The sequence below is a fragment of the Mus musculus genome, chromosome 10 (genome assembly GCF_000001635.26).
Source record: "Mus musculus strain C57BL/6J chromosome 10, GRCm38.p6 C57BL/6J".
Classification (NCBI taxonomy): Eukaryota; Metazoa; Chordata; class Mammalia; order Rodentia; family Muridae; genus Mus; species Mus musculus.
This window is the reverse complement of record NC_000076.6, coordinates 61315286-61339876: the sequence shown is the minus strand read 5'-3', so window position 1 is coordinate 61339876 and position 24591 is coordinate 61315286. Positions and strand designations below refer to the sequence as shown.

The window sequence follows — 24591 nt, the reverse complement described above, 5'->3', positions numbered from 1 at the left end:
TAGCTGGGTCGGTAAAAACCTTGTTCAACAGTGACAAAATAAAGAGTAAGATGTATCTTTGTGAGGAGCCTTGCTTAAGCTTTGATTTAATATACTCGGGCATCTCAAACCTTCCTGTGCAGGCGGGCGTGGTGGCGCACGCCTTTAATCCCAGCACTTGGGAGGCAGAGGCAGGCGGCTTTCTGAGTTCGAGGCCAGCTGGTCTACAAAATGAGTTCCAGGACAGCCAGGACTATACAGAGAAACCCTGTGTCGAAAAACCAAAACAAACAAACAAACAAACAAAAAACCTTCCTGTAGTTTACTGACATCATCTCCCTGGCTCTCCCATCACCTCTGGCTTTCCCATCATCTCCCCGGCTCTCCTATTATCTCCCTGGTTCTCCCTGTCAGCACCATGTGTGCCTTCTGTTGTAGGAACCTGTGGATGTGTCGCCTAGGTGATACCATAGCTCCTTACTGCCCCCAAGTGGGCAGGAGGACTCAGGCTGAGGTCCCCCTTGACTTTCTGTCCTCTCACCCCTCCTCTGGCCCCAGGTGGTGATGAAGGTGGTACAGCTGCTGCCCGACGGCCACCACGTGAAGAAGGAGGTGGATGCGGCGTTGGACATTGTCAGCGAGACTATGACACCTATGCACTACCACCTTCGGGAGATCATCATATCCACCTACCGACAGGTGAGCGCTGGCCCTGGGTCCCTAGCTCTGCAGGATGGCCTGTGGTTCATATTGGGGGAGTGAGGTTGATGGTGCGGGCTTTAGGAGGCAGCAGGTCCTGTGGGCCCTTCCTAGGGTTTCTGGTTTTTTTGTTTGTTGGTTTGTTTGCTTTTTGTTTTGGTCCTACCTCTTAGAAAGGCATATGGATCTGGAAACAGAAAGGGCAGCAGCCCTTAACCACTCCCACCTGCTTTGGCCCCCTCCCACTCCCCGGGGATAACATACAGATTAAAACCTGCTGTGGGAGGGGCCAAGTGAAGAGGAATACCCAAGACCCCTGTGGCATGGGATACAATTCTAGTGTGTGATCCTGGGGTCCCAGAGGCCAAGCAGAATCAGGCAGGTGGTGGTGTGACTGACAGTTACCAAGGGTTAAGGTCAGCGTTGCATGGTGTGGCTGCTGAGCCCCAGGACAGGTTCATCTACCCTGTTTGGGGGCTGGGTCTGGTCCTCACTTAGATGTTTGTTTGCTCAGAGCACTTACTTTATTTTACATATATTTACTTATCTGTGTGCATGCTGGGTGAGCGTGGGGGTCAGGGACAGCTTGTAGGAGTTGATTCTTTCCTTCTACCATGTGGATTGTGGAGGAATGGATTTGGGTGGTCAGCCTTGATGTAGTCACCCTTACCCACCAAGCCATATTGCCAGCCCTCCAAAGTTAATCTATCTATCTATCTATCTATCTATCTATCTATCTATCTATCTATCTATCTATCTATTTATTTTTGGTTTGTTTGTTTGTTTTGAGACAGGGTTTCTCTGTGTAGCCCTGGTTGTTCTGGAACTCACTTTGTAGACCAGGCTGGCCTCGAACTCAGAGAAATCCACTTGCCTCTGCCTTCTGGGTGCTGGGACTAAAGGCGTGCGCCACCAGCACCCGGCTCAAGTTTTTTTTTTTTTTCTCCTCCGAGACAGGGTTTCTCTGTGTAGCCTTGGCTGTCCTGGAACTCACTTTGTAGACCAGGCTGGCCTCGAACTCAGAAATCCGCCTGCCTCTGCCTCCCAAGTGCTGGGATTAAAGGTGTATGCCACCACTCAAGTTATTTTTTAATGATTCATTAAATTGTAAAAGTAAGAGCTCCAGGATGGTTCAGATTTAACATGAATCTGGGACTTGCAGCTATTTAGAAATAATGTGCCCTTGAGTCTGCCCGGGTCTCCAGTGTTTCCTTCTCTGCCTCTCTTTGGACCCGAGAGCTGGACAGGTGGTGGAGTTTGCAGCTTCGGGCCTCGGAGGTGTGAGAACTGGGTTGGTCGTGGGAACATAGAGCCCTGTTTCTCAGCCTGGTAGCAGGTGTGTGGGGGCGGTACTGTATGGCATCAAGAGGCGGCAGTGAATGCCACGGCTGGGTGATTTTCAGGGCAGCTTCTGCCCCGTGGCGGATAAGAGAAGACTGTATCACGGGCAACTTGTTCAGTCTCCATTCTTGCTCATGGACACATGAGCAGAATGATCCAGAACAACCTTGGCTTGGGGTCTTGAGGTCAGATCCTAACCGGGTCAGAAGGCAGGTCCTGTTTGGAGGCAGGCCATGCGTGTGGGATAAGACCGGGGGAAAGTTCAGACTCGAGTCTGTCCTCGCGTGGGGAGGAGCTGACGGACCAGGAGCTTCAGAAGTGGACTTGGCACACGTTGGATGGCACAGTGTCTCTGTGATTAGATTCCCATCTCCAGGTTCCTTTGAGTCTCACACTGTCCTAGGGTTTCTGTTACTCTGATAAAACGCCATGACCAAAAGCAACTTGGGGAGGAAAGGGTTATTTCATCTTCCAGCCTGTAGTCTACCATCCAGGGAAGTCAGGGAAGAACTTCAAGGCAGGACCCTGAAGGCAGGAGCTGATGTATAGGCCATGGAGGGGAGCTGCTTACTGACTTGTTTCTCAAGGCTTGCTCGGCCTGCTTTCTTATAACAACTTCAGGGCCACTTCAGGGGTGTCACCACCCACAGTAGACTGGGCCACATCAAACATCCATCCAAAAAATGTACCACAGGCTTCCCACAAGCCTATCTAGTGGGGCCTCATTTGAGGGTCTCTCTTCTTAAGTGACACTGGCCCAAGTCAAGTTGGTATAAAACTAGGCAGCACACTCACCGTCACAATTTGGAATTCCCATTCAGAATGTGAGAGCTGCGTGAGAGCTGAGGCCTCTCCCCATTCTGGCTGCTGGAGGCCCAGGCAGTGCTTAGACCTGCTCCAGAGGACGTGGGCCAGGCCCTGTTAGAGCCTCGTTCTCTCCACCCCAACTCCAAAGCTCACAGGCCCTCAGTTCCTGTTCCTTGATGTGTGCTGTGAGCACACACACACACACACACACACACACACAGAGAGAGAGAGAGAGAGAGAGAGAGAGAGAGACAACAGGAAACATAGGGGCTAGCACTGCAGGGAGAAGCTATAGACTGGCCTCAGACAGCCCAAGAAGGAGTCGCTGCAGGCATCAGGGGCTGCCCGGGCAAAGGCCAGGAGACCTAAAGGTTCATGGTGGGTTTCGAGGCACTGAAGGTCCTCTGGTAGCACAGTGTTGTCACCAAAAGTGAGACTAAACAGGTAGCTGGCTTTACTCTTGGGGGGGGTGAGGTGGTAGGGATGGGGAAGGGGGCGTCGCGGGGACAGTGCTGTATGTTAGAGAGGGTAGCTCCTTCGCAGTAGAGTGTCTAATGGAGGAAGTTAAGCAAGAAAGAGACGCCCTTTCCCATCTCCCCGCCAGGACTCCCCTCACATTTCACAGGACTCCCCTCACATCTCCGAGGCCAAGTTGGTGCTCACTCCATGAGATGGAATCCCAGAGTCCCACCAGGGCTCTATGCAGAGGATCAGAAGTTAAAGTGTAAGTTAATGCAGTTACTTACCAGTGTGGCCACCAGGTGGCGCAAGTGAGCTAAGTTAGGGTAAAATTCCTCCCATCACTTTCCCATTGAACCTCGGGCCTCACTGGTGTTCAGTAAGTTAGGTTTTGTGTGTGTGTGTGTGTGTGTGTGTGTGTGTGTGTGTGTGTGTGTGTGTGTGTGTGTGTGTGTAATGTGTGTGTGTGTAATGTGTGTGTGTGTAATGTGTGTGTGTGTAATGTGTGTGTGTGTGTGTGTGTGTAAAATTCCTCCCCATCACTTTCCCATTGAACCTAGGGCCCCACTGGTGTTCAGTAAGTTAGGTTGTGTGTGTGTGTGTGTGTGTGCTTATTTATTTATTTGGTTTTTCGAGACAGGGTTTCTCTGTGCAGTCCTGGCTGGCCTCAAACTCAGAGATCCACCTGTGTCTGCCTCCCAAGTGCTGGGACTAAAGGTGTGTGCCACCACACCCGGCTTGTGTGTTTCTTTTTTAAAGTAATTTTATTTATGTTGGTGTGTGTATGACGGGAGGGGAGGCTTGTCACAGCGAGCATGTGGGGGTCCAAGGTTCTCTCCTCCCACCTTGAATTTGGACCACTTGCCTGTACAGCAAACGCTCTTACTGGCCAAGCCACCTTTCTGGCTCCTCCCACCTTGTTTTGAGACGGGGTCTTTTGTTGGTTAGATCGCTCTGAGCTTCAAGACATTCTTCTGTCTCCCCCTCCCCAGCTTACTGTAGGAATGCTGGAATTACAGGCAAGAGCTACTCTATCTGGCTTACCGCGAGTTCTGGGCATTCAAACTTGGGACCTCACACTCGTGTGCAAGTACCTGAGCCATCTCCCCAACCCCTAGGACAAGTTCTTTTAAAGATATATATTTAGATAAACAAATTATTTAAATAATATATATTATATAAGTAATATATAATATATATGTTAGTTTATGTACAATGGTGTTTTCCTGCATGTCTGTCTGTGTGAGGGTATCATTACTTGGAACAGAAGTTACAGATAGTAATGAGCTGCCGTGTTCGGAATTGAACCTGTGTCCTGGAAAGGAGCTGCCAGTGCTCCTTTAAGCACTGAGCCATCTCTCTAACCCCCTAGGGTAAGTTCTTAAAGGGTACCTTAGAGTAGGAGGTCCTGAGACTCAGAGGATTTTCATCTGTTTGTGTAAGAGGTAAATAGGGGAGCTTTTAGCATCTGGGGCTTGAGCCCTTCCTAGAAACAACCTCAGTTTATTTTGTGCCCAGTGTGTAAATCCAGCTTTGAAAATTAGCCAGGGGCAGTCCTGGGCGCAGCCAAGGTCGAATGCCACCGATAGTGACCTATGGTCTCCCTCCTCAGTACTTCAGAGTCCCCTGGGGGCTTGTCAAAAATACAGATGTCTGGGACCGACCCAGAGTGTCTGGAGGCTCCACAGTGCTAAGATGCCAGTACTCATAGCTTGGGATTGGAATGACTTGAGGCCTGGACCACCCCAGGGCTTTGCTTGGTTGCAGCCAAGCTTATAGAGATGCAATTCACATACTGCCCCACGCACGTGTTTAGAGTACACGTGTCCCAGGTTGCCTTGGCAATGGGGGGAAGTTAGAGCATGGTCAGGACCACAGGAAGAAACCTCACACTCTTGGTCATCGATCCCCGGCCACATGCAGCTCCGGGTTTCCTGTTGAAACTTTTTTTTTGGTTTCTATAGAGACAGCAGTGTGTCTAACATGTCTCCTGATAATGGACTGATGTTCTTATTTTTGTGTTGTAGATTTTCTCTCTCTCTCTCTCTCTCTCTCTCTCTCTCTTTGAGACAGGGACTCATAAAGCTCCCTCGGGCTGTCCTGGAACTCCCTCTGTAGACCAGCCTGGCCTTGAACTCATAGAGATCCACCGCCTCTGCCTCCTGAGTGCTAGGATTAAAGGCGAGCACCATGGTACCTGGCTCTCGCTTTCATGTTTGGCACAGGGTTTTCTGTATCCTGGGCTGGCTTGGAATTCCTTGAAGTTCTGATCCTCCTGCCTCTGCTTCCTGAGGACTGGGGCGATAGGTCTGCCTTGTTTCACCTGCTTTACGCGGGGCTGGGATGGGACCTGGGGTTTGGTGCAAGCTGTGCAGGTTCTCTACCAACAAAGCCCCGTGCACAGGGCCTGGCAGATGCTCTCATTTACCCTGACAGTATGCCGTTGTGTGTGTGTGTGTGTGTGAGTGTGTGTGTGTGTGAGTGTGTGAGTGTGTGAGTGTGTGTGTGTGTGTGTGTGTGTGTGTGTGTGTTTGGGGGGGCGGGGAGGGAGGCCGGAAGGGAGGGGGAGGGGAGGTCAAACCCAGTCTGTTTTTGACTCTTCTCTCACACCGCAACCATCCACTGAGACCACTGTGATCTTAGAAGCTGTAAGGAGAGCCAGGAATCTCATCCCCCTTCTGTCCTCTGTGGTACCCACAAAATGGCATGGACACACGCAGACACACACACACACACACACACACACACACACACACACACGCACATGCACACACATGCACGCACGCACACACACACAAGTGAAACTAAATCTTTAAAGAAGGGAAGAAGTAGAAATACTAAGCGCCAATTCTCATCGCAACTGTTGGCATTTTATAACAGAAGGGACAGTTAGTGACCAGTGAGTCGACCGTCTGTCAGCTCTACTTGAAGGTTAGCTCCAGGAAGATCTGCATTCCTGATTTCTCATGGCCCTGAGGTTTGAGGACAGCAGCTTTTGGAGACTTGGATGTTCCCTCCATTAGCAAGAAGGGCAGTCCTTCCTCCAAGATCTTCTGCATGTCTCCTTGTGGAAAGGCCTGGGCTTGTGTTCTGCCTGAGATCATGGTGGGCTGAGCTGGCCCCTCAGCTGTTCCAGATGCTCAGCTCAGAAGCCCAGAGCAAAGGCCAGGTCTACACATGTGTGAGAGTACAGGGTTTCTGTAAAGCATTTCCAAACTGAAAAGTTAAACTGTTGTTACCCTGTGGAAACACCAGGGATCAGAGTGGACAGCGGGATAGGGTCTGTTCAGTGAATACACAGAACAAGTTCCAAGAAAGAGGTGAGGAGCCAGAACAGATCATCAGGGCGTAGATGTTGAAGGAGAGGACTTTTCTGCTTCTGTTCATGTCTCTACTTGCTGGGCTGAACCATGCTCTTCCCAGAGGACAGTATTTGGAAGTCTTCAGCCGTTACACTTAGAGGGCTGGGCTCAGTGTTGGGGTTCAGGAATTGCCACACAAATCATACGAACACTGATCTCACTTAAGCAAGAATAGTTTATTGAACACACACCTCAAAACTGATGGATCAGGATCACAAAAAGGACTCGGGAGCCTAATTTTTGGTACCAGTCTGTTCTTATGGCAGCCTGATGTAGGAAAACAAACAAACAAATAAAACCCCATAAAAACCACAATGAGCTCATACACAGGTGCAGGAAGTGTTGCCCAGTGGTCAGCTCTGACTTAAGCCATTTTAGACATTTAAGACATTTAGACGGTTCATATTGGCTTTCAACTTGATGTGTCCTACACCAAGCTTTGTGGAATTTCCTAAGATTAACAACCCTCATACAGAACATAACAGGGCATGTGGTCAGCATGACCCTGCTCTGAGTCAAGTCACTTCTCTGTGTCAGCGACTGGCAGGCATGTTACAGCAACAGTATGAAATAGCTGTTGACAAGCATGGGACAAAATGGCTACAGCTGCCAGCGTGGTGGCGCACACCTTTAATCCCATCACTTGGGAGGCAGAGGCAGGTGGATTTCTGAGTTTCAGGACAGCCTGGTCTACAGAGTGAGTTCCAGGACAGCCAGGGCTATACAGAGAAACCCTGCCTCAAAAAACAAAAAACAAAACAAACAAAATGGCTACAGCTATGCTGGGGTGGGGTGGTCAGACCTCAACATCCCCCCCACCCCCCTTTGAACTGATCCAGTGAGTCAAATCATTGACTCAACATTTCCTTTGAGGCCAGGGGGACTTGCTAAACAAACTTTTATATCAGCCTTGGTTGGCATTTTGTTAGGTTAAACATTTGAAATTTCAATCTCCCTTAATAAGTGCTGCGGTGCTCCTGCTAGGGGACCCTGCTATGGCCCGTAACCCAGGGAGCTAATGTTTTATAGCCCCTTGTAGCATAAAAGTACATATCTTGTCCCCCACAATCAGTGTCTCCATTTGAGGGCCAGACATATATCTGAAGGGGATGCTCAACTGTTTTCCATACTCTGGATCCCATATCCCAAAAGACTCAGAGTGAGGGAACGTATATGTTTTCAGTCTTTGTTCGCCTATTCCGTTTGGCCTACACAATTTACGTAAGTCAAAGGCGAGGGTAGACAATTTTTTTCTTCTGTCCCTTGTCTATATTGGTCTCAGCAGATTTTCACCTGGCTGACAGACTCCATCCAGGGATCACCTGTGGAGCTGCTGAAGCCTGGACTTGCTGAAAGCTGATGTTACTCAGTCCAGCTGATGGGATTGCTCCCTGTCTTTCAGTTGGAACAAGATGGCTGTTGCTATGCTCAGGTGGCAGACCTGAACACTCAGCAGAGGGGAGGGCCCTGGGGCCATCATCTCTGGGCCGGGTGTCCTCTAACATTGCTCAGAGCTTCAGACACCCTCGAAGTCCAGTGTGTGTTTACAGATGAGGCCGTGGACCATGTGATGGGAGGGCAGCCACACGAACTCCCTTGTGAGTTAGTGGCAGAGTGGGCTTGGGAGGCAAAGGTCCTTACTCCAGACTCACACCCCTCCCTGGTCTATGCTGAATTTGAGCTCACGATCTCTAGATGGCTCTGGGGGAGGCTTGCTGCGGCTCTAGATTGGGGGCCGTTTCTTCCCCAGCTCACCCCATGAACTGACCCCTAGAAGCTGGCAGCCAGGTCTTACCATCAGTATCTTAAGGCTTAGTCAAGCCCCTGTCTTCTGGTTTTAAACTGGAGGGCCACAGCTGGTCTCTGCCGGAGCCTGGCAAGCTTGGCACCGAGTAAGCCAGTAGGCTCTGTGGGTGTGGGAGATGCTGCTCCGCTCTGGATGGAACCGGGCCCAGGCTCCATCTGGGATGTACCTCCTCCATCAGACTCACTGCCTGGGAAAGTCCCAGTTGACATTCCACCCATTTCGAGTTTTCCCCCCACCTTCTGTCCATCTCAGCTTCTCCCAGCCTTGAGACAGAAGATCCCAACAGCATGTGGTAACTTGGCTTCTGCCCCTCACCCTCCAGAATCAGTCTTTCCCAGATCCCTTCCTGCTTCAGCAATCCACTTACATGTTAATCAGAAGCCGTTAAGAGAACATGGCTTAGCATTCGGCATTGGGGCTGCTTTGGGCAATAAAGGGACCCCAGGGGCTACAGAGAAGCGGAAAAATAGGAAGTCCCTGCTCTGTGTGTGTGTGTGTGTGTGTGTGTGAGAGAGAGAGAGAGAGAGAGAGAGAGAGACCCTCCGTGTGTGACGTGAGCAAGTATAGAATGGAAATCTGGGCGTGGCTGGCTTGTTAGTCATGGCAAAATAGAACTGGTCCTGGGGTACAGCGGGACTCCCAGAGCTTGCTGAGCTGAGATGCCGGGACTTTGATTTTAGCCTTCTCATTCTGATCTTTGTACACACACGCTCCCCTTTCCTCATTGGTGGGACACTGTAGGCTCTGAGTACCCAGTGGGCTGTGCCTGAGGCTAGGCTCACTTGGCATGTGCCGACGCTAAGCCGTGTTCTATCGAGGTGAAGAAAGGCCCACGGATGCCTGTCTCGGCTTCTGGACAGTCCATGATGGTGGCTGAGCCCTTCATACCACTGTGATTGGTGTTGTATGGTGGAAGTCAAGTGGGAGTCCTTCTGGGGCAGTCTTATCCATGTTGGCCTCCACTTACCTCAGTTGCTGGCCTTAGAGGCCTAGCCATGCCTCTCTATTCTCCAGGGCAACTATGAGGCTTTGTCTAGGCTGGGTGCTGTATGTGTAGGCGCATGTGTGACAGGGTCTCTCTCTCTTAGCTTTGGCTATTCTGGAACTCACTCTGTAGATCTCACAGAGAGCTTTACCTGCCTCTGTCTCCCAGTGCTGGGATTAAAGGTGTGCACCACCACCACCTAGCTGTGCTCACAGAGTTTTAAGAACTGCCTCAGAGGCCCAGTGAGTAAGGCCGCTTGCCACCAAGACTGGTGTTTTGAGTTTGACCCCCTGGACTTCCATGGTGGAAAGAGATGACAGACTCCCTGAGTTGTCCTCGGACCTCTCTACATACTCACACATGCCCACGCTGTGCCTGGCTGGCTTGTTAGACGTGGCATAATATAAGTGATCCTGGGGTGCGGAGGGGGCACTAGACTTACAAGAGTCACAGGATCAATTCCAGCATACAAACATTTTTTAAAAACCTGCCTAACATGGAAATGAGCCACTTTGATGCTGGAGTGGACAAGAGGCGACTCGGAGCAGTCTGAGAAGTGTTCCCATTGAAGTATTCATTCATGGCCAGCAGCCTGCAGGTTGACCTAGCTGGAAATCGGTTGTTTCCTTTTGGACTTGGAAAGCAGAAAATATTTATGACAGAAACCAAGGTCCGGCTCAAAGGAAGCCCTGCTAGACACGTTAATGCCAGTAGGCACTTCCCCTGCCTTTGGCTGGTGACAGTCGCTCTTAGTAGTCTGTAGATAAAGCAGTCTATGGTACCTTCTCTCTTCCTTGCAGAATGAGTTTGAGAAAAAGCTGAGGCATAGCCGGCTGCAGATGCCCTTTGCAGAGACCTGTACAGCTTTGACTTTCTGAGAACTTGGAGCCTGCCCATTCTAGACCTTGGCAAGAAGGGAAGGAAGTCAGGGCAGGTCCTTATTAGACCCATTTACCTGAAGAAAAAACTGAGGCCTATGGAAGATCTGTGCCAGGCTGGAAGCAGGGTCAGAACTTTTTATCTTCCTCTTGGCCTTATATCCCTTTCCCTCCATGGTGGCACCAGGACCCAGGGGACAATTTGATGGTAACAGTAAGAGGACGGACGGGTGTGGGGAAGCCACTGTTGCTTCTGCCTGCGCACTGTCTTGGTTATGTGGAATAGGCCTCTCGAGCAAGAGTTGCCAGGAGGCAGAAAGATTAGCTCAGTGCCCCAGGGACTAAGGTCGCTTCCTAAGAAAAGCAGAAAATGAGCTGTCTCAGGCGCTGAGCCCCTGGCAGGTCTTTCTCAGCCTCTCTGACTCAAGCTAGTGCTGTCCCCAGAGCCCTCATTCCAGCAGGTAATGGGTCTCCAGGGCCCAGCTCCTGCAATTAGAGTAGCCTCGGAATGTTGTAAGCTGTCATGTAAGATGGAAGGACTATTTCCTTAGGCTCTTCATGCCTGGCTTAGGATGGAGTCAGCGAATTGGTGCTGCAGTAGGGGCCCCGGGCAGCAGCTGAGTCCTTGCCCCCTTTTCCTCCCACTGCTAGCTGGCCTGGAAGCCTTTTAGCCTTACAGGGGTCTTTCCTGCTGTGTCTGGCATGGTCTCTGTGCATCGCTAGACTTAGCAGGGTCACAGGGTCAATTCTACCATCCCCTGGCCCCGGTAACATCTCACTGAGACCTGTCTCTCTGGGGAGCAGCTAGCACTGGGGGTGCCTGGTTCATTGCACGGACTCATTTCTACAGCCCAGCTCCCAGGACCCTGCCAGGCACAGCAGTGCCTTATGTAGTGAGTGGGAGGTAGAGAGCAGGTGGGATAAATATTGTATAAATAGGAAAATCTGCCTGTTTGCCGTCCACTCGGCCTTAGTCCACTGGGACTGGTCCTCCAGGACAAGCCGTTCTTCTCAAATGAAGGAAAGGGTCCTGGGACATGGAGGAGGGCCAGGCAGGGACTGTGGCTGGTGTGGGGTGTCTAGGAGCCCTTGATGAGGGGAGGGGAGCCTATGGAAAGGTGTTGAAGGGGTGCCAGTAGGGTTTTCTGATTGAAATGTGAATGGAGGAAAGGACAATTGAATGTGGAACCAGAGTTTAGCTCCTAAAGGCTTGAAAAAGGTTGCTCGGATGGCACACTTACAGGTCTAGCAGTTTGGGGGTGGTGCTCTCAGGAAACTGTTAGGGCGTGGGTGATGAATTTGGGGGTACCTGAGATAACCACTGCAGTGTCGTGCAGGCACTTGTATGAAAACATGGGTGGGGGTGGGGGAGCCTCCCAACATCTTTCTAGAGTCTAGATTTCGCAAAGCTTACTGGAAACTGTCTCAGGAGGAGACTGCCAGGGAGAGTTGCTCACGGGACAACCAAGTGCCCGCCGCATCCCACGTTTTAATGTAGACCTTTGGGATGGGAGTGAGGGACAGAGAGGCAGAAAACTGATGTCAAACCTCGATCTCCCTCCCCCTGCCCCCCTCTTCGCAGCTGTTTGGGGAAGGCCCGGCCAACCACCGTGAAGCACTTACAAACTCTGCCTTAATGAAAAGGCCCAGACTTGAGAGCAGAGGAGGCCAAGGGAGGGGAGATGATGGTGCCTAGATGCCCAGAGCAGGCTCTGGGGCACGGGGCTTGTCCTGAGCCAGCCTGAAGGGACAAGCTGACTGGAGCCAGGTGGAGAGGAAGGCCACTCAGGCAGAGGGCATAGCGTGGGTGAGGTCACTGGGGCAAAGGGCGTAGCGTGGGTGAGGGCACTCGGGCAGAGGGCGTAGCGTGGGTGAGGGCATAGAAGCTTGGCCTCATGTTTACTTCTGGAGGCTCAGCAAAGAGCTTCCAGACATACTGACGGAGTGAGACCTACGCCCATGGTAGCCGGGCCAGAGGCATGAGAATCCTGTGGTCCCCACAGCTCTGGCATCTCTCCTGGGCCCCTTCTATTTCAGATTTCAGTCTCAGGGGTCCAGGAAGCCTTTGTGCAGCTTCGAGGCAGCTAATGACAGCCTGGCCGACTAGACCCACTTAAAAACAGCTGGGCTATTTTTACGTACAGGAGGTGGCTGGGTGCCTCCTCCCAGAACTCCACCAGCACGGGATGCTTTTAAGGAAAGTGGATTGTGACAGGCAGATGGGCCATTGTCTCAAATCACAGCCCTGTGGCCAGAGGCAGGATGTACCCATGGGAACCTCTGGGGGTGTCGGGCGGAATCTTCACACAGTGTCTGAATTTAGAGATAATTCTACCCTTGAAAGGCTTCTTCTGTCTCCCACCGGATGGGCCTCAGACCTCATCCATCCTTGCCGATGTCTTGGGACAGTGGTATAGTGGTGTGGCTGTAGCCAGGTGAGAGCTGGCCACTTCTCCTGAACCTTGGTGGAAGGAGTTTAAAATGGCTTTTCTAAGAAGCACTGGGTGACTCCTGCCCTTCTGAAAACACTCCAGGGCTCAGAAGGAGACAGGAGAGGACAGGCTAAGGCTTGGTGGCCACATGGCCCAGTCAGTCAGACCAGCTCACCATTCTGAGACAGCAGGACCTCACTGTGTTGGCCAAGTGGCCATTATGTGGCCATTTTTACATTATATATAAACTTTAATATATTGTTTATGTTATAAGTTATATCAATATTAATATATTACATAGGATATTTAAAATATTTTAACACATAATATGCACTAACATTAATATATAAATGTATATTTATCTTGCATATGCATACTATTTATATATGTAATATATAAAAATATAACAATCATGTTTATATATTAATATATATTTTAAAATATTTATATTTTTTTTCTGTTTTCTTTCATCTGCTGCCTAGTTTTGTTTTGTTTTTTAAAAGGTTTTACTTATTTATTTTATGTGTATGAGTACACTGTAGCTGTCTTCAGACATACCAGAAGAGGGCATTAGATCCCATTTGGGAATTGAACTCAGGACCTCTGGAAGAGCAGTCAGTGCTCTTAACCTCTGAGCCAGCTCTCCAGCCCTGCTGTCTAGTTTCTAAGCAAAATTGATTTTTTTTTAGCACACGATGCTAATTCTTTTTTAATTATATGTAAGTACACTGTAGCTGTCTTCAGACACACACAAGAAGAGGGCATAGGATTCCATTACAGATGGTTGTGAGCCACCATGTGGTTGCTGGGGTTTGAACTCAGGACCTCCGGAAGAGCAGCCAGTGCTCTTAACCTCTGAGTCATCTCTCAGCCCCCACATTGCTAATTCTTGAAAGAGTATTCAGTCCTCAAAAACCCCTGCAGGCAGCTGCTCTGGCCCTTTGTAGGAACTTCCTGGCTTTTTCTAAGCTCTGAGCCCACGTCTTAGCTTCTCTTCCTACTTCTATGATAAGATACCCAACAAAGGTACTTAAAAGTGTCTAGTTGGCTCGTGGCTCCAGGATACAGTCTACTGCTCGCTCGGGGAGTGGAGGCTGCAGGAATTCAAACCAGCGGTATTGTTCCACCCACAGTCCAGACCAGAGAGCACTGGATTAGTACAGGGCAGTGATTGGCTGGCTCTCCTTCTCCTGCATTCCAGGACCTAGCCTGTGATGTGGTGCCGCTAATGTTCAAGGTGGGATTCCCTAGCTGAGATTTCCTCAGGGCCAGCCTCACAGCTCACAGGCCAGCCTGATCAGACAATTCCTCATTGAGGTCCCTTTTCCCAGTGATTCCGACGTTGTGTCAAGTACACAGCAGTCAAAACTGAGCAGCCTGTCTTCCCGTCTTCTCGTTTCTTTTTCTTTTTCCTTTTCCTTTTTTTTTTTTTAAAGATAATTTATTTTATGTATATGAGTACACTGTAGCTGCACAGATGGTTGTGAGACATCATGTGGTTGCTAGGAATTGAATTCAGGACCTCTGCTCACTCTGGCCCAAAGGTTTACTTATTAGTATATCTAAGTACACTGTAGCTGTCTTCAGACACTCCAGAAGAAGATGTCAGATCTCATTACAGATGGTTGTGAGCCACCATGTGGTTACTGGGATCTGAACTCAGGACCTTCAGAAGAGCAAGCAGTCAGTGCTCTTAACCGCTGAGCTATCTCTCTAGCCTTGTCTTCCCGTTTCTAATCCGACTGTCTAAGCTGCCCCCCTTCTCCACCCTTCCTCCTGACATAACCTTCCTCCTGACCCCTGTCTACCTCTGGGTGCCTGCTACCTCTTCTTCCTCACCCTAAAGGTCACTCTCTCTAACTTATCCACCCCACCCCCTTGCCCCACAACCACTCTGCTTTGTAGTTTTTGGAGCCTCCCGGAGGGCAGGGTGGGAAGCTCTCACCATGGTGGCCTCTGACCTGTCTAGTCAGTACTTCAGGCAGTGTGGGTCATAGGTGCCTTCTCACTGGTTTTCTGAAACGTGGAGGCCGAGAAGCTAATGGCAGAACCGGAGCCAGCTTGTGAGTCTGGCTGTCTCCCTGGGGAGCCAGAGCATTGTCCCTGTCCCCAAGTCCGTTCTGGTACATCCTGCTGTCCACTCCTCTTGAGTTGCCTCAAAAACTGGATTGGTGCCGTTCAGGCTTTCTCCAGTTTTAGGGCACTGGTCCATGTCACGTCTGGGGTGGGGCAACCCTGGAGTTTTCCCAGAGTGTATGTAGGCCAGCACTGTGTGTGTTCACGGGAGGGCTTCCATCTGCAGCCCAGCTGTTGGGAGAGCAGCTTTCTCCAGCCCCTTGGGGCTCACTGTGCCCTTCCATAGATAGTGAGTGCCATCACCTGAAGGATCCCCCTCCCCCACCCCCGTGCCACACTATGTTTCTGGATCAGAGAGGTGCGGTGAGTCTGGGTGGAGGTCTGAGGGGGTGGTGAGGTGAGATAGTGCAGGTCTGGGTGACCTCCCTCTGGGATTCACTTTTGAGTGTCCCTGGTGTGTTTCCCTGCCCAGGAGAACCTTGCAAGCATTTCCCCTTAAAGTCCCCCTTTCTCTTGAACACGAATCTCCCACCACGACTTCCTCCAGCAGGCTGCTCACACTACCAAACCTTCAATGACTTCCAATGCTGCATCCCATGGTACTCAGCTTTGGCTCTGAGTAGTCCTGGTGCCCACACCCGTTTACACCCCACCCCTCTGAGACCCTCATTGGCTGATCTGGGGTGAACCCTAGGCACTTGAATTTTAAGGTGACACTGGTGGCATCCTCTTTCCTCCCAGGCTAGCAAGCCACAGCTCCTTCATACAGTTGTCACTGTCCTTGTTTTTGCCCCGAGTGGGAGCGAATTCTCACTATCAGGTCCCCGCTGCCCACCTGGGCGCCTATCTTCCCTAGGGAGCTTCTCGTTAATCAGTTTTGCCGTCTCCTAGTCTCTGGCATGTGATCTGGTATGGAACCATTTCCAGAGAAGATACCTGGGGGGAAGCTCTGATGAGAAAGGATACTGAGACTGACGGGCCTGGAGCTGATGGGCCCATGCTCCACCCAGGCATTTTCCTCTCTTTTATCTGTCCCCAAACATGGGTGGATCTCTAAGGGCTGAATATCCCTTCTTCCCACCTCAGATCCAGGATCTGAGGAGATCCTGTGGAGAAACAGGCAAGGAAGTCAGAGTAGGGTCAGTTACCAAGATGGGCTTTCTCCCTTTTCCAGTCAGAAAGGAGCTAGGCTGAGCAGAAGGTTGTAGAAGCTGTCTCCTCAAGTCAGAGCTCTGTGTCATTGGTCCCTGCCAGGCCATGATCAGAGCCTCATCTGCCTCCACAGGAATGTAGGGGTACCAAGAGAGAGGAGACAGTCCTGGGAGACTGGGGGTTATGTTGTCAGGAATTGGCAGCAGGGTTCTTCCTAGGGAACTGTGAGCTGGGCATCTCACTTTCTATACCTCAGATGCCCCTAGCAGTCAGCCTGGCTTTGGAGCAGCGTGGTCTTCAGAGAGAAAGTAGAGGCCTTTCTTCTCAGTAGGAACTGGGTTTGAGACTCCCCCACACCCCCAGGAACTAGTGGGCCCTGTGGGTCTCCTCTGTGTCCAGGCTAGGCAACACCCCAGGCCCTGCCACTGAAATCACTCTGCTTGGGTGCTCAGACTGTGAGTGAGCATGTCTGTGTTAACCAGTGGGTGTCCCTGATGACATCCTCCTCCTTATCCTCCAGGCAAAGGCTACCAAAGAGGCACAGGAAGCTCAGAGGTTGCAGCTGCGGAGCCTGCAGTACCTGGAGCGCTACATCTACCTGATCCTCTTTAATGCCTACCTTCGCTTGGAGAAGACCAGCTCCTGGCAGAGGCCTTTCAGCACCTGGATGCGGGAGGTGAGAAATGATGCCGAGATGGGCAGGCCTGGGGGTGGTGAGCTCATAAGGCCAGCTGTATCTTTCCCCTTGGTCCCTGAGTATGCTTTCTAAGTCCCAGGCGACAGGGTCCCATATGGAATCCCCTCCTTTCCTAGGGGATTGGCTCCTGCTTAGCTATTGTGTCCCTTGCCTAGTGCCTCACTAGGTAGACAGCTGATGTATGACAGCTGAGTAAATGAATGATGGGGGAGGAAGAGATGGGAGTGAGATGGACACCTGCTAGGAGCTTGCTCTGTGTGTCTTATGGCCAGCACTGCCTGGACACCTGGACACTTTGGTCTGTTCAACTCCCATTTGTCTCCTATAAAGGCAAGGAAAAGGTTGTTTGTCCTGATCCTATGTCCTTCCAACCATGACTTTGGATATGGATGAGGTGGCCAGCCTTGTAAGCAGTAGAATAGTGTCAAAAGTGTTGGTGGCCTCTCTGTGGTGTACGTGTAGTGCCTCTGCCATATCCAGCGAGAGCCAGAAATGCTTTAGGTAAGAGGGGTCTGTGCAGAGGTTCAGGGACTTCCTAACAATTGTCACGGAAACTGGTTATTGCTCCTCTTTTCTTGGGACCTCTGTGATCCATCTCTGCTTGGACTTCCAATTCAACCCAGCACCTGCTGGGCAAGAGAGAGGTCTCTTTCTTCCCAGGAAAGTAGCCTGTAATTAACCCTCAGCCAGGAAGCTGGCCTCGCTGGCCTCACAGTCCATCAGCTGTTGTAATATGGTGTCAGGTCCACAGTTAGCTACCAGGATGTGAGTGGGTGGGGGGATGGAGCCAGGGAACTGAGCCACAGTGGATTCTAGGACAAGTGCAAGGGCCCAGGACTGGATTGAGGCATGTTCAGAACTGCAGGGAACAGAGCCAGGGAGGCAGGAAAGCAGGCTACTGAGGATGCTCCTTGGCGCTGATCTTGGGTGTCAGAGTGGGGAAGCGTGTGAAGTGAATATTTGTGCTCGAGGATGAGTGTTGGGTCACGAGATCTGATGAGGGCTGTATTGAGACCACCCTGATGAGCAGACCCACACTTAGCTTCCTCTTTGAGCCCTAGGGTGGATTGCAGGTGTAAGAGTCTCATGTAGCCCAGGCTGGCCTCAAACTCACTATATAGCAAAGGATGACTTCTGATCTTCCTGCCTCTACCTTCCTGGGATTACAAGGGCTCACCGCCATGTCCAGTTGCTTTATATGTTACTGGGGCTCAAACCCAAGGCCATTATGCTTGCCAGGCAAGCATTCTGCTAACAGCTACATACAAGGACAAGCCTGGAGACAAGGACACTTTCTGTTTGAGTTCTGCTTAGATTGTGAATTCAGGGAGAGCCAGGTCGGGAGCATGCTTGTTCTGCTCCTCGGCTACTTCTAGAACTAGATATAGATGGATATCAAGGGAGAGGTGCTGGCTCAGGCAGGAGTGGTACTCTTAACTCAGGGGACTTCAGTCCCTTTCCTGGGATGGACAGAGGCAGGGGTGAGCATACCCAGGGACAGCAAGGACAACATCATCTCTTTTATCCAAGTGGAATTGTTCCCAATAAGGTGTAGGGGATGGTTGGAGCTTGAGGCCAAGGCCCAGGCTACTGGACTACCAGTTCCATGTCAGAGAAAGCCAAACGACTTGGGCTGACCTCCCAGCCAAAGGGAAGGGCTGCTGTCGGCTCTGGCATCAGCACTACCTCTGCAGTCTCCCTACCCAAATATGGTTTGCTAGATTGGCCAGGCCAGTGCCCCATGCATTTGCACAGCATGCTCCATGCAGTACCAGGGGAGCTGGGGCAAGGCGGTCATAGATGGACATGCAGGTTTGTGGTAGCTTCTGAGCTGGCTGAGGGCAGCTCTGGGCCCCAGACTCACCCAAATGCCTCCGAGCCCAGCAAGGGAAGGGCGGTTTGAGGACAGTAGGCCTGATGCTACCTCCACCCCTGATGCCCCTATCTCTGCCCTCTCCAGGTGGCAACCAAAGCTGGCATCTATGAGATCCTCAACCAGCTGGGCTTCCCTGAGCTGGAGAGCATCGAAGAGCAGCCCCTGTCGAGGCTCCGCTACCGCTGGCAGGAGCAGAGTCGAGACCCAGAGCCCTGTGATGTTGGGGACTTCCTGTAGGCCTTCTTTGGAGACCCAGAGCCCTGTGATGCTGGGGACTTCCTATAGGCCTTCTTCTTGCCCCTTGCTAGGCAGGTTGGGGGACCTGAGGGTCTCATTGCTTCGGATGGACACTTGTCCGCTTCTTGGTGAGACTTGAGGGGCCGAGAGCCTTTGGGAAGAGGTGTTTTTTTTGTAGGGTGTAAGATGGCACCACCATTTTCTGTCAACCTTCGGGGTGCGTAATGGCCTCTGGCCAGGCCTAGCACATGTACCTCACAGACCAACTGGCAAGCAGCCTTCAGGGAGCTCGATCCCCAAACAGCCAGTCACCACCTCTGTCCCCTCTTCACTGTTGGTCGTCAGACTGCCTGAGTGGACAGCAGGCTGGTCGCGTTTGTATTTTCACTTCCTTCCTCTGACTGGCTTGCTCTTGTCTCTCAGTCTTTCATCCCAGGCAGCTGCCTGAGGTAGGTGAGGAGGATGGTGAGCCAGGCAGGTCTACAATAAAGGCAGCTCTGTCCGGCTCCTTCTGGCTCGTGAGTGTCACCGGCCTGGAAGACTGAGGGAATGGCTCCCCTCTCTCCTCCCCGTCTTTCCCCAGTTCCTTCCCTATGTTGGCCCATGTGCCCAGGGAGTTGGAAGCATCAGGGAGACCCTCTTAGTGTGGGGAAGGAAGTCAGAGACCATTGACACAGTGAAGAGGCAGGATCATGTGTTGGAAGCCTGTTAGCAGGACCAAGGTGACTCTTGGGAGAGACTCTTGTGGACACAGGCCGTGGTGGCTTGTCAGACCTTAAGGGTCCAGGCCCACCCCTGCCAGGATCCCTGGTCTGCTTTCTCCAGGACACACTGGGACACTGCTGAGTAATGAGCAGCTTATTACACACAATGGGAAGAGGGGCAGAGAGGGCTGTGTTTGGTTGAGTCTCGGCTGGGACTGAAGTTTGCCATAAGTAGTGGTTGTACATCCAGGAGCCTGGCTACCTGTCTTACCCCTTGAAGGACAAGGATGAATCTCTGGGTAGCTGTCCTTCAGGAAGATGCCAGCTGTGCTATTTGAAGAGGCCAAAGTTGTTCCCAGCCTGGGGAGAGTGGTGACCCTCTTAGCTGAATTCTTTTGCAAGCTGCTGTATGTCTGTCCACGCCTTCTCAGGTTTGCTGGTGTCTATTTTGTACAAGTCAGTGCTTTTCAGAAAAGGTCTAGCCAGTGAGTCAGAGGCCAGAGAGACCCTTCACACTCTTGTGGTTGGCACTGACTTGGAGATATGCTGGGACCAATGGCAGATCACTTTACCTCTCTGCCTCAGTGTCACTGTCTGTAAAATTGGAGAATAATACTTGCCTACCTACCTCACAGGGGTGTTGTGAGGAATCCTTTATGGTTTTCTGTTTTTTTGTTTTTGTTTTTGTACAGAGCTTTTGAGCATTAAAACCATCTAAACATGTAACATACTGCTTTGCTGATTGGTCTTCAGTGTGAGGCAGACATGGAAGCCGTGCGGATAAATGTGTCCCCCAGAGTAAGGGTGGATGCAGGAGAATGGAATGTCCTTGTTACCAGCACCCCTGATGTTTAGAGGCTGCGGGTGTTATAGATGTCACATCCTCCTTCCTTGTCATTAATCACAGCCTACCATCTTATACTGGATGTTTAAAGTGGACGTGCTGATCCACCATCCACTGTCAATCAAGAGAATGTACCAGAGGCTTGCCTTCAGGCCAATCTAGTGTGTGTGTGTGTGTGTGTGTGTGTGTGTGTGTGTGTGTGTGTTCCTTACTTAAGGTTTCTTCTTCCCAAATGCCTCTAGCGTCTGTCAGGTTGACATAAAACTAACCAACACACACACACACACACACACACACACACACACACACACACAGACAGAGCATGAGAATTCCAGGTCTAGCCTTGTGATGGAGCAGAGCTGGAGATTTTTTTTTTTAAGGTTTTTGCAATTTTTTTTAAAGATTTATTTATTCATTATATGTAAGTACACTGTAGCTGTCTTCAGACACTCCAGAAGAGGGCGTCAGATCCTGTTATGGATGGTTGTGAGCCACCATGTGGTTGCTGGGATTTGAACTCCGGACCTTCGGAAGAGCAGTCGGGTGCTCTTACCCACTGAGCCATCTCGCCAGCCCAGAGCTGGAGATTTTATTACAGTTTTTGAGAAAGATACTCAGAGTGGACTTAGGGCCTCTTGAGAGGGACAGGGCTCAGCCACTCTTCCTCTGCAGACACCATGAGCCCCGCCCAGTGCCCCCAAGCCCTGTTCTCTTCTCTCTTGCATTTCTACCATTTTGGTTTGAATGTCAAACATCCCCCATTGGCCCTCATGATTGAACCCTTTGTCCCCAGTGGGTGGCACTGTGTGTCTGAAGCTTGCAGGTATGCACCCACCCTCGGAGAAGGGTCTTGCTGGGAGCTGGCTTTGAGATCTTAGAGTCCAGCCTCACTTCCTGTCCATTCTCACCTTCAATGCAACAGGAGTGGCTTCCACTGCTCTGGTCACCATGACGGACCACATCCTTTTTAAAGAATTTTTTTTTAATATATAAGTACACTATAGCTGTCTTCCCCCCAAAGCAGCTTCATTGGAAAGTCCCACCCCATCATGAATATTGACTTCCATTGAGCCGTTTAGAAGGAGCCCTGACTTGGGTTCATTTTCCTGGGCCTGTATACTACGGCACCGCCCCTACCCGAGCCCCAAGGACACATGTAGTTATGGCAGAACTGCCTTCAGAAGGTTGTGAGGAGCGGCTGGGCCCTCAGGGGAAAGTCCAGTTAGCCTCCCACCTGTGAGGGAAGTCAACAGTCAGCGACCCTGCCCATGGTGGGCACTCACAATCAGGTGTGGTTTGACTTTAAGGCTCTCTAGTGGCCCGTGATATTGATCAATTTTCCATCTACTTATCAGCCGACTCACACACATACTACATACACATCTTGAAACAAACGTCAGAAAAAGGGGAAGCAGGATGGAGACTTGGCAATCTTCGGAGGTGTAGCCTGAGCCGTCGAAATGGTCCATATGGCTCATCTTGGGACAGTGAGGTGACACCCTCCATTATAGAGTCTCTACAGTTGCGCTTGTCTCACTTCCGGTGAGTCTCTCTTAGAGAAGCCACACCCTTGCTGTCAGGATGCTCTTATTCCTTCCTTGAGCCCCTTCTGTCTTGAAAACTGTAATAAAATCTCCAATTCTGCTTTCTTGTAAGGCTAGTCCTAAAATTCCTCTTGTACGCGTGTGTCTTGTGCTGGCTAGTTTTATGCCACAAGCTAGAGTCATTTTGGAAGAGGGAACTGCAAGTAAGGACATTTCCCCAATAGATTGGCTTGAGGGCAACCCTGTGGTACATCTTCTTGAGTGATGATTAATGCGGAAGCGCCCAGCTTACCGTGTGTGATCTCACGCTGGCTGGTGTGGTCCTGTGTTCTGTACGAGCACACACTGAGGGAATGTGGGCAGCAGTCAGCCAGCTGAACCTTCCACAGCCTCTGCATCAGCTCCTGCCTCCCCTTTCCTGTCCTGACTCCTCCAGATGAGGAACTGGAAAGCCATCTTAACACAGGCTTGTTTATTAACCCTTTCCTCCCCGGATTGCTTTTGATCGGGTGACTTATCACAGCGATAGAAACCCTAAGACAGAGGTGTATGAGGTGTGTGTGCACGTGTGAAGGATACAAGCGTACCTGTCTGTGCAGCTGTTTTCAGGAAGCAGGGTCTCTTGCTGAATCTACAGCTTGATTTGAATTAGGTGGGGTGGCAAGCCAGCCCCCATGATCCTCTCTGCCCTGCCCTTCTGTGCTGGGAGGTTATAGATTCATGTGAGACTATGCCCAACTTTTCTAGGGTTGTTAAAAGATGACTTTTTAAAACTTTTTTATCTTCTCGTGTGTGTTTGTGTGTTGGGGGGGTGCGTGGGTATGTATGTGGGGGCCCATGTGCTACACAGTACATATGTGGTAGTCAGAGGGTAACTTAGAAATTAGTTCTCTCCTTCCATAATGTGAGTCCTAGGCTTGAACTTGGGTCCTCAGGCTTGGCAGCAAGCACCCTAACCCCTGGAGCCAGCCCATAGAAACCCAGAAAGTGTTAAGGTCTCTTCATTTACCTGTCAGCAAAAAACATTCCTCAATACCTTGGTGACGAATTTTGTTTTTGTTGTTGTGTAGCTAGTTAGTAACTTCTCAAAATCCTTTTTTTTTTTTAAGCCCAGGCTAGCCTTCCCTTTCCCTCCCAAATGCTAGGATGACAAGTGTATACCACCTGGCTGGTCAATGTCTTGCCGATGCGTATTCCTATGGGACACAAGCCTAGGGAGAGAGATAGCTTAAATGGAGAATTATCTGCTGCAAGGAGGTTTCATAGAACTCCTATACTGGGGCTGGCGTTTATTATTTTTGTATACTTTTTTTTTCACAGAGAAGTTTCATTCCTTCTATTTATTGGCTTTTTGCTTTCCTTGGGTCAATTTCCCCCAAATTGGAATGGTTCCCAGTGAGTGACGGGACCCATGAAGTCATGAATGAGTGAGATGACCCCTCCCTTCCTCCTGTTCACCAGAGGCTATGGTACCAAGGGTGATCCTTACCTGGGGAGGCCCTCAGTGGCACGCCGCTGACTTCCTGGCAAAGCCTTTGATCCCTCGGCTATGGATAGACAGGGTTATAGTTTTATGATTTTTTTTTTCCCCAGAGAAGGCTTGCTGGCCCAGCAGGAGCAGGGCCCTTACAGGGACATGTCCCCACAACACACAAAGTGGAGTCCCTGAGCGCCAAGTGACTGTTTATTGAGCATCTAGTGTGTGCCTGACACATCCACCCCCTCTGCCCTGCCCCTTCATATCTCAAGGGAGTGGTGAGAGCTTTCTCCTTGACCCAGCGCTTCTCAGCCGTCCGTGGATCTGGCAGGGATAGGTGTCAGTCTAAGCAGAACTCATTCCCCATGGAGGGAGTTCCATCTCCACGCCTTCCCCACCATGATGGCTGATGTCTATTGTTGACCCTGACCACTTTAGAGTCTCCCCGGAGGCCCAGCTCTGGCATTTCCATAACAACATGTCCCTATGTTGTTAACTGAGGAAGGAGGCCCACCCTGCATGTGGGCAGTGATCTCCCATGGACTGGGGGTCTCAGACTGATTCAAAAAGAACCTTTTTCATTTTTTTCCCCCAAGGCAGGGTTTCACGGTGTAGCCCTGGCTGTTCTGGAACTCACTCTCTGCCTCTCAGTGTGGGATTCGCCACATTCTTTTGTCATCAGCACCACCACCACCTGGCTTAAAAGGAGTTGGTTTTAATCAGGTTGGGTGTAGTGGTGGGTGTGCACTTTTAATTATAACGCTCGGGAGGCAGAGTAAGATGATCTCTTAAGTTTGAGGCGGGAAGCCTGGTCTACATAGCAAGACCTTGTCTCAAACAACACCCCCCAAATAAAAACCCAAAACAAAACAAAACCCCAAACCAAACAAACGAACAGAAACAGAGAGAGTTAAAAGCCACACCTACTCAGTGCCATTTACCAAGCATTGGGCAGGGCCTAGCGCTCGCCTGCTGTGCCTTTGAGTGGCCTGCTGTGCCTTTGAGTGGATTCTTTCATTCATGAGACTTTTTAAAAAAATAGCCGTCCATTGGAGGTTGGGTTGGTGCTGCTGTGTATTCAAGTGCTAAATTCTGTACCCCAAGATCTGACTGCCCAAGACAAGCGAATACCCAGCCTTTGCTCCCCAATTTAAAACTATGGGCTAAATAAAACTGGTGATAGGGGGCTGGAGAGATGGTTCAGCGGTTAAGAGCACTGACTGCTCTTCCGAAGG

The 24591-nt window shown here is 50.7% G+C and overlaps 1 protein-coding gene across 5 annotated transcripts in view; it reads left to right on the top strand.

Annotated features, from left to right (window-relative positions):
• The window catches only part of Pald1 (phosphatase domain containing, paladin 1), a 63891-nt gene extending 43670 nt beyond the window's left edge, over positions 1–20221 (top strand). For 2 of the 5 annotated variants that reach the window (XR_380400.4, XM_006513706.4), the window contains exons 18-20: positions 538–678; positions 16498–16653; positions 18635–20221. Coding sequence is in view for 4 of the 5 variants with exons in the window: in XM_006513706.4 (XP_006513769.1) it covers positions 538–678; positions 16498–16653; positions 18635–18787 (450 nt within the window). In the remaining variant the exon portion in view is untranslated. Of the gene's footprint in view, positions 1–537; positions 679–3430; positions 3542–16497; positions 16654–18634 lie in introns of those variants that run through there. The other 3 variants (NM_013753.2, NM_001372378.1, XM_006513707.4) reach the window with 3 other exon arrangements.
• The last annotated feature ends 4370 nt before the right edge of the window (positions 20222–24591 follow it).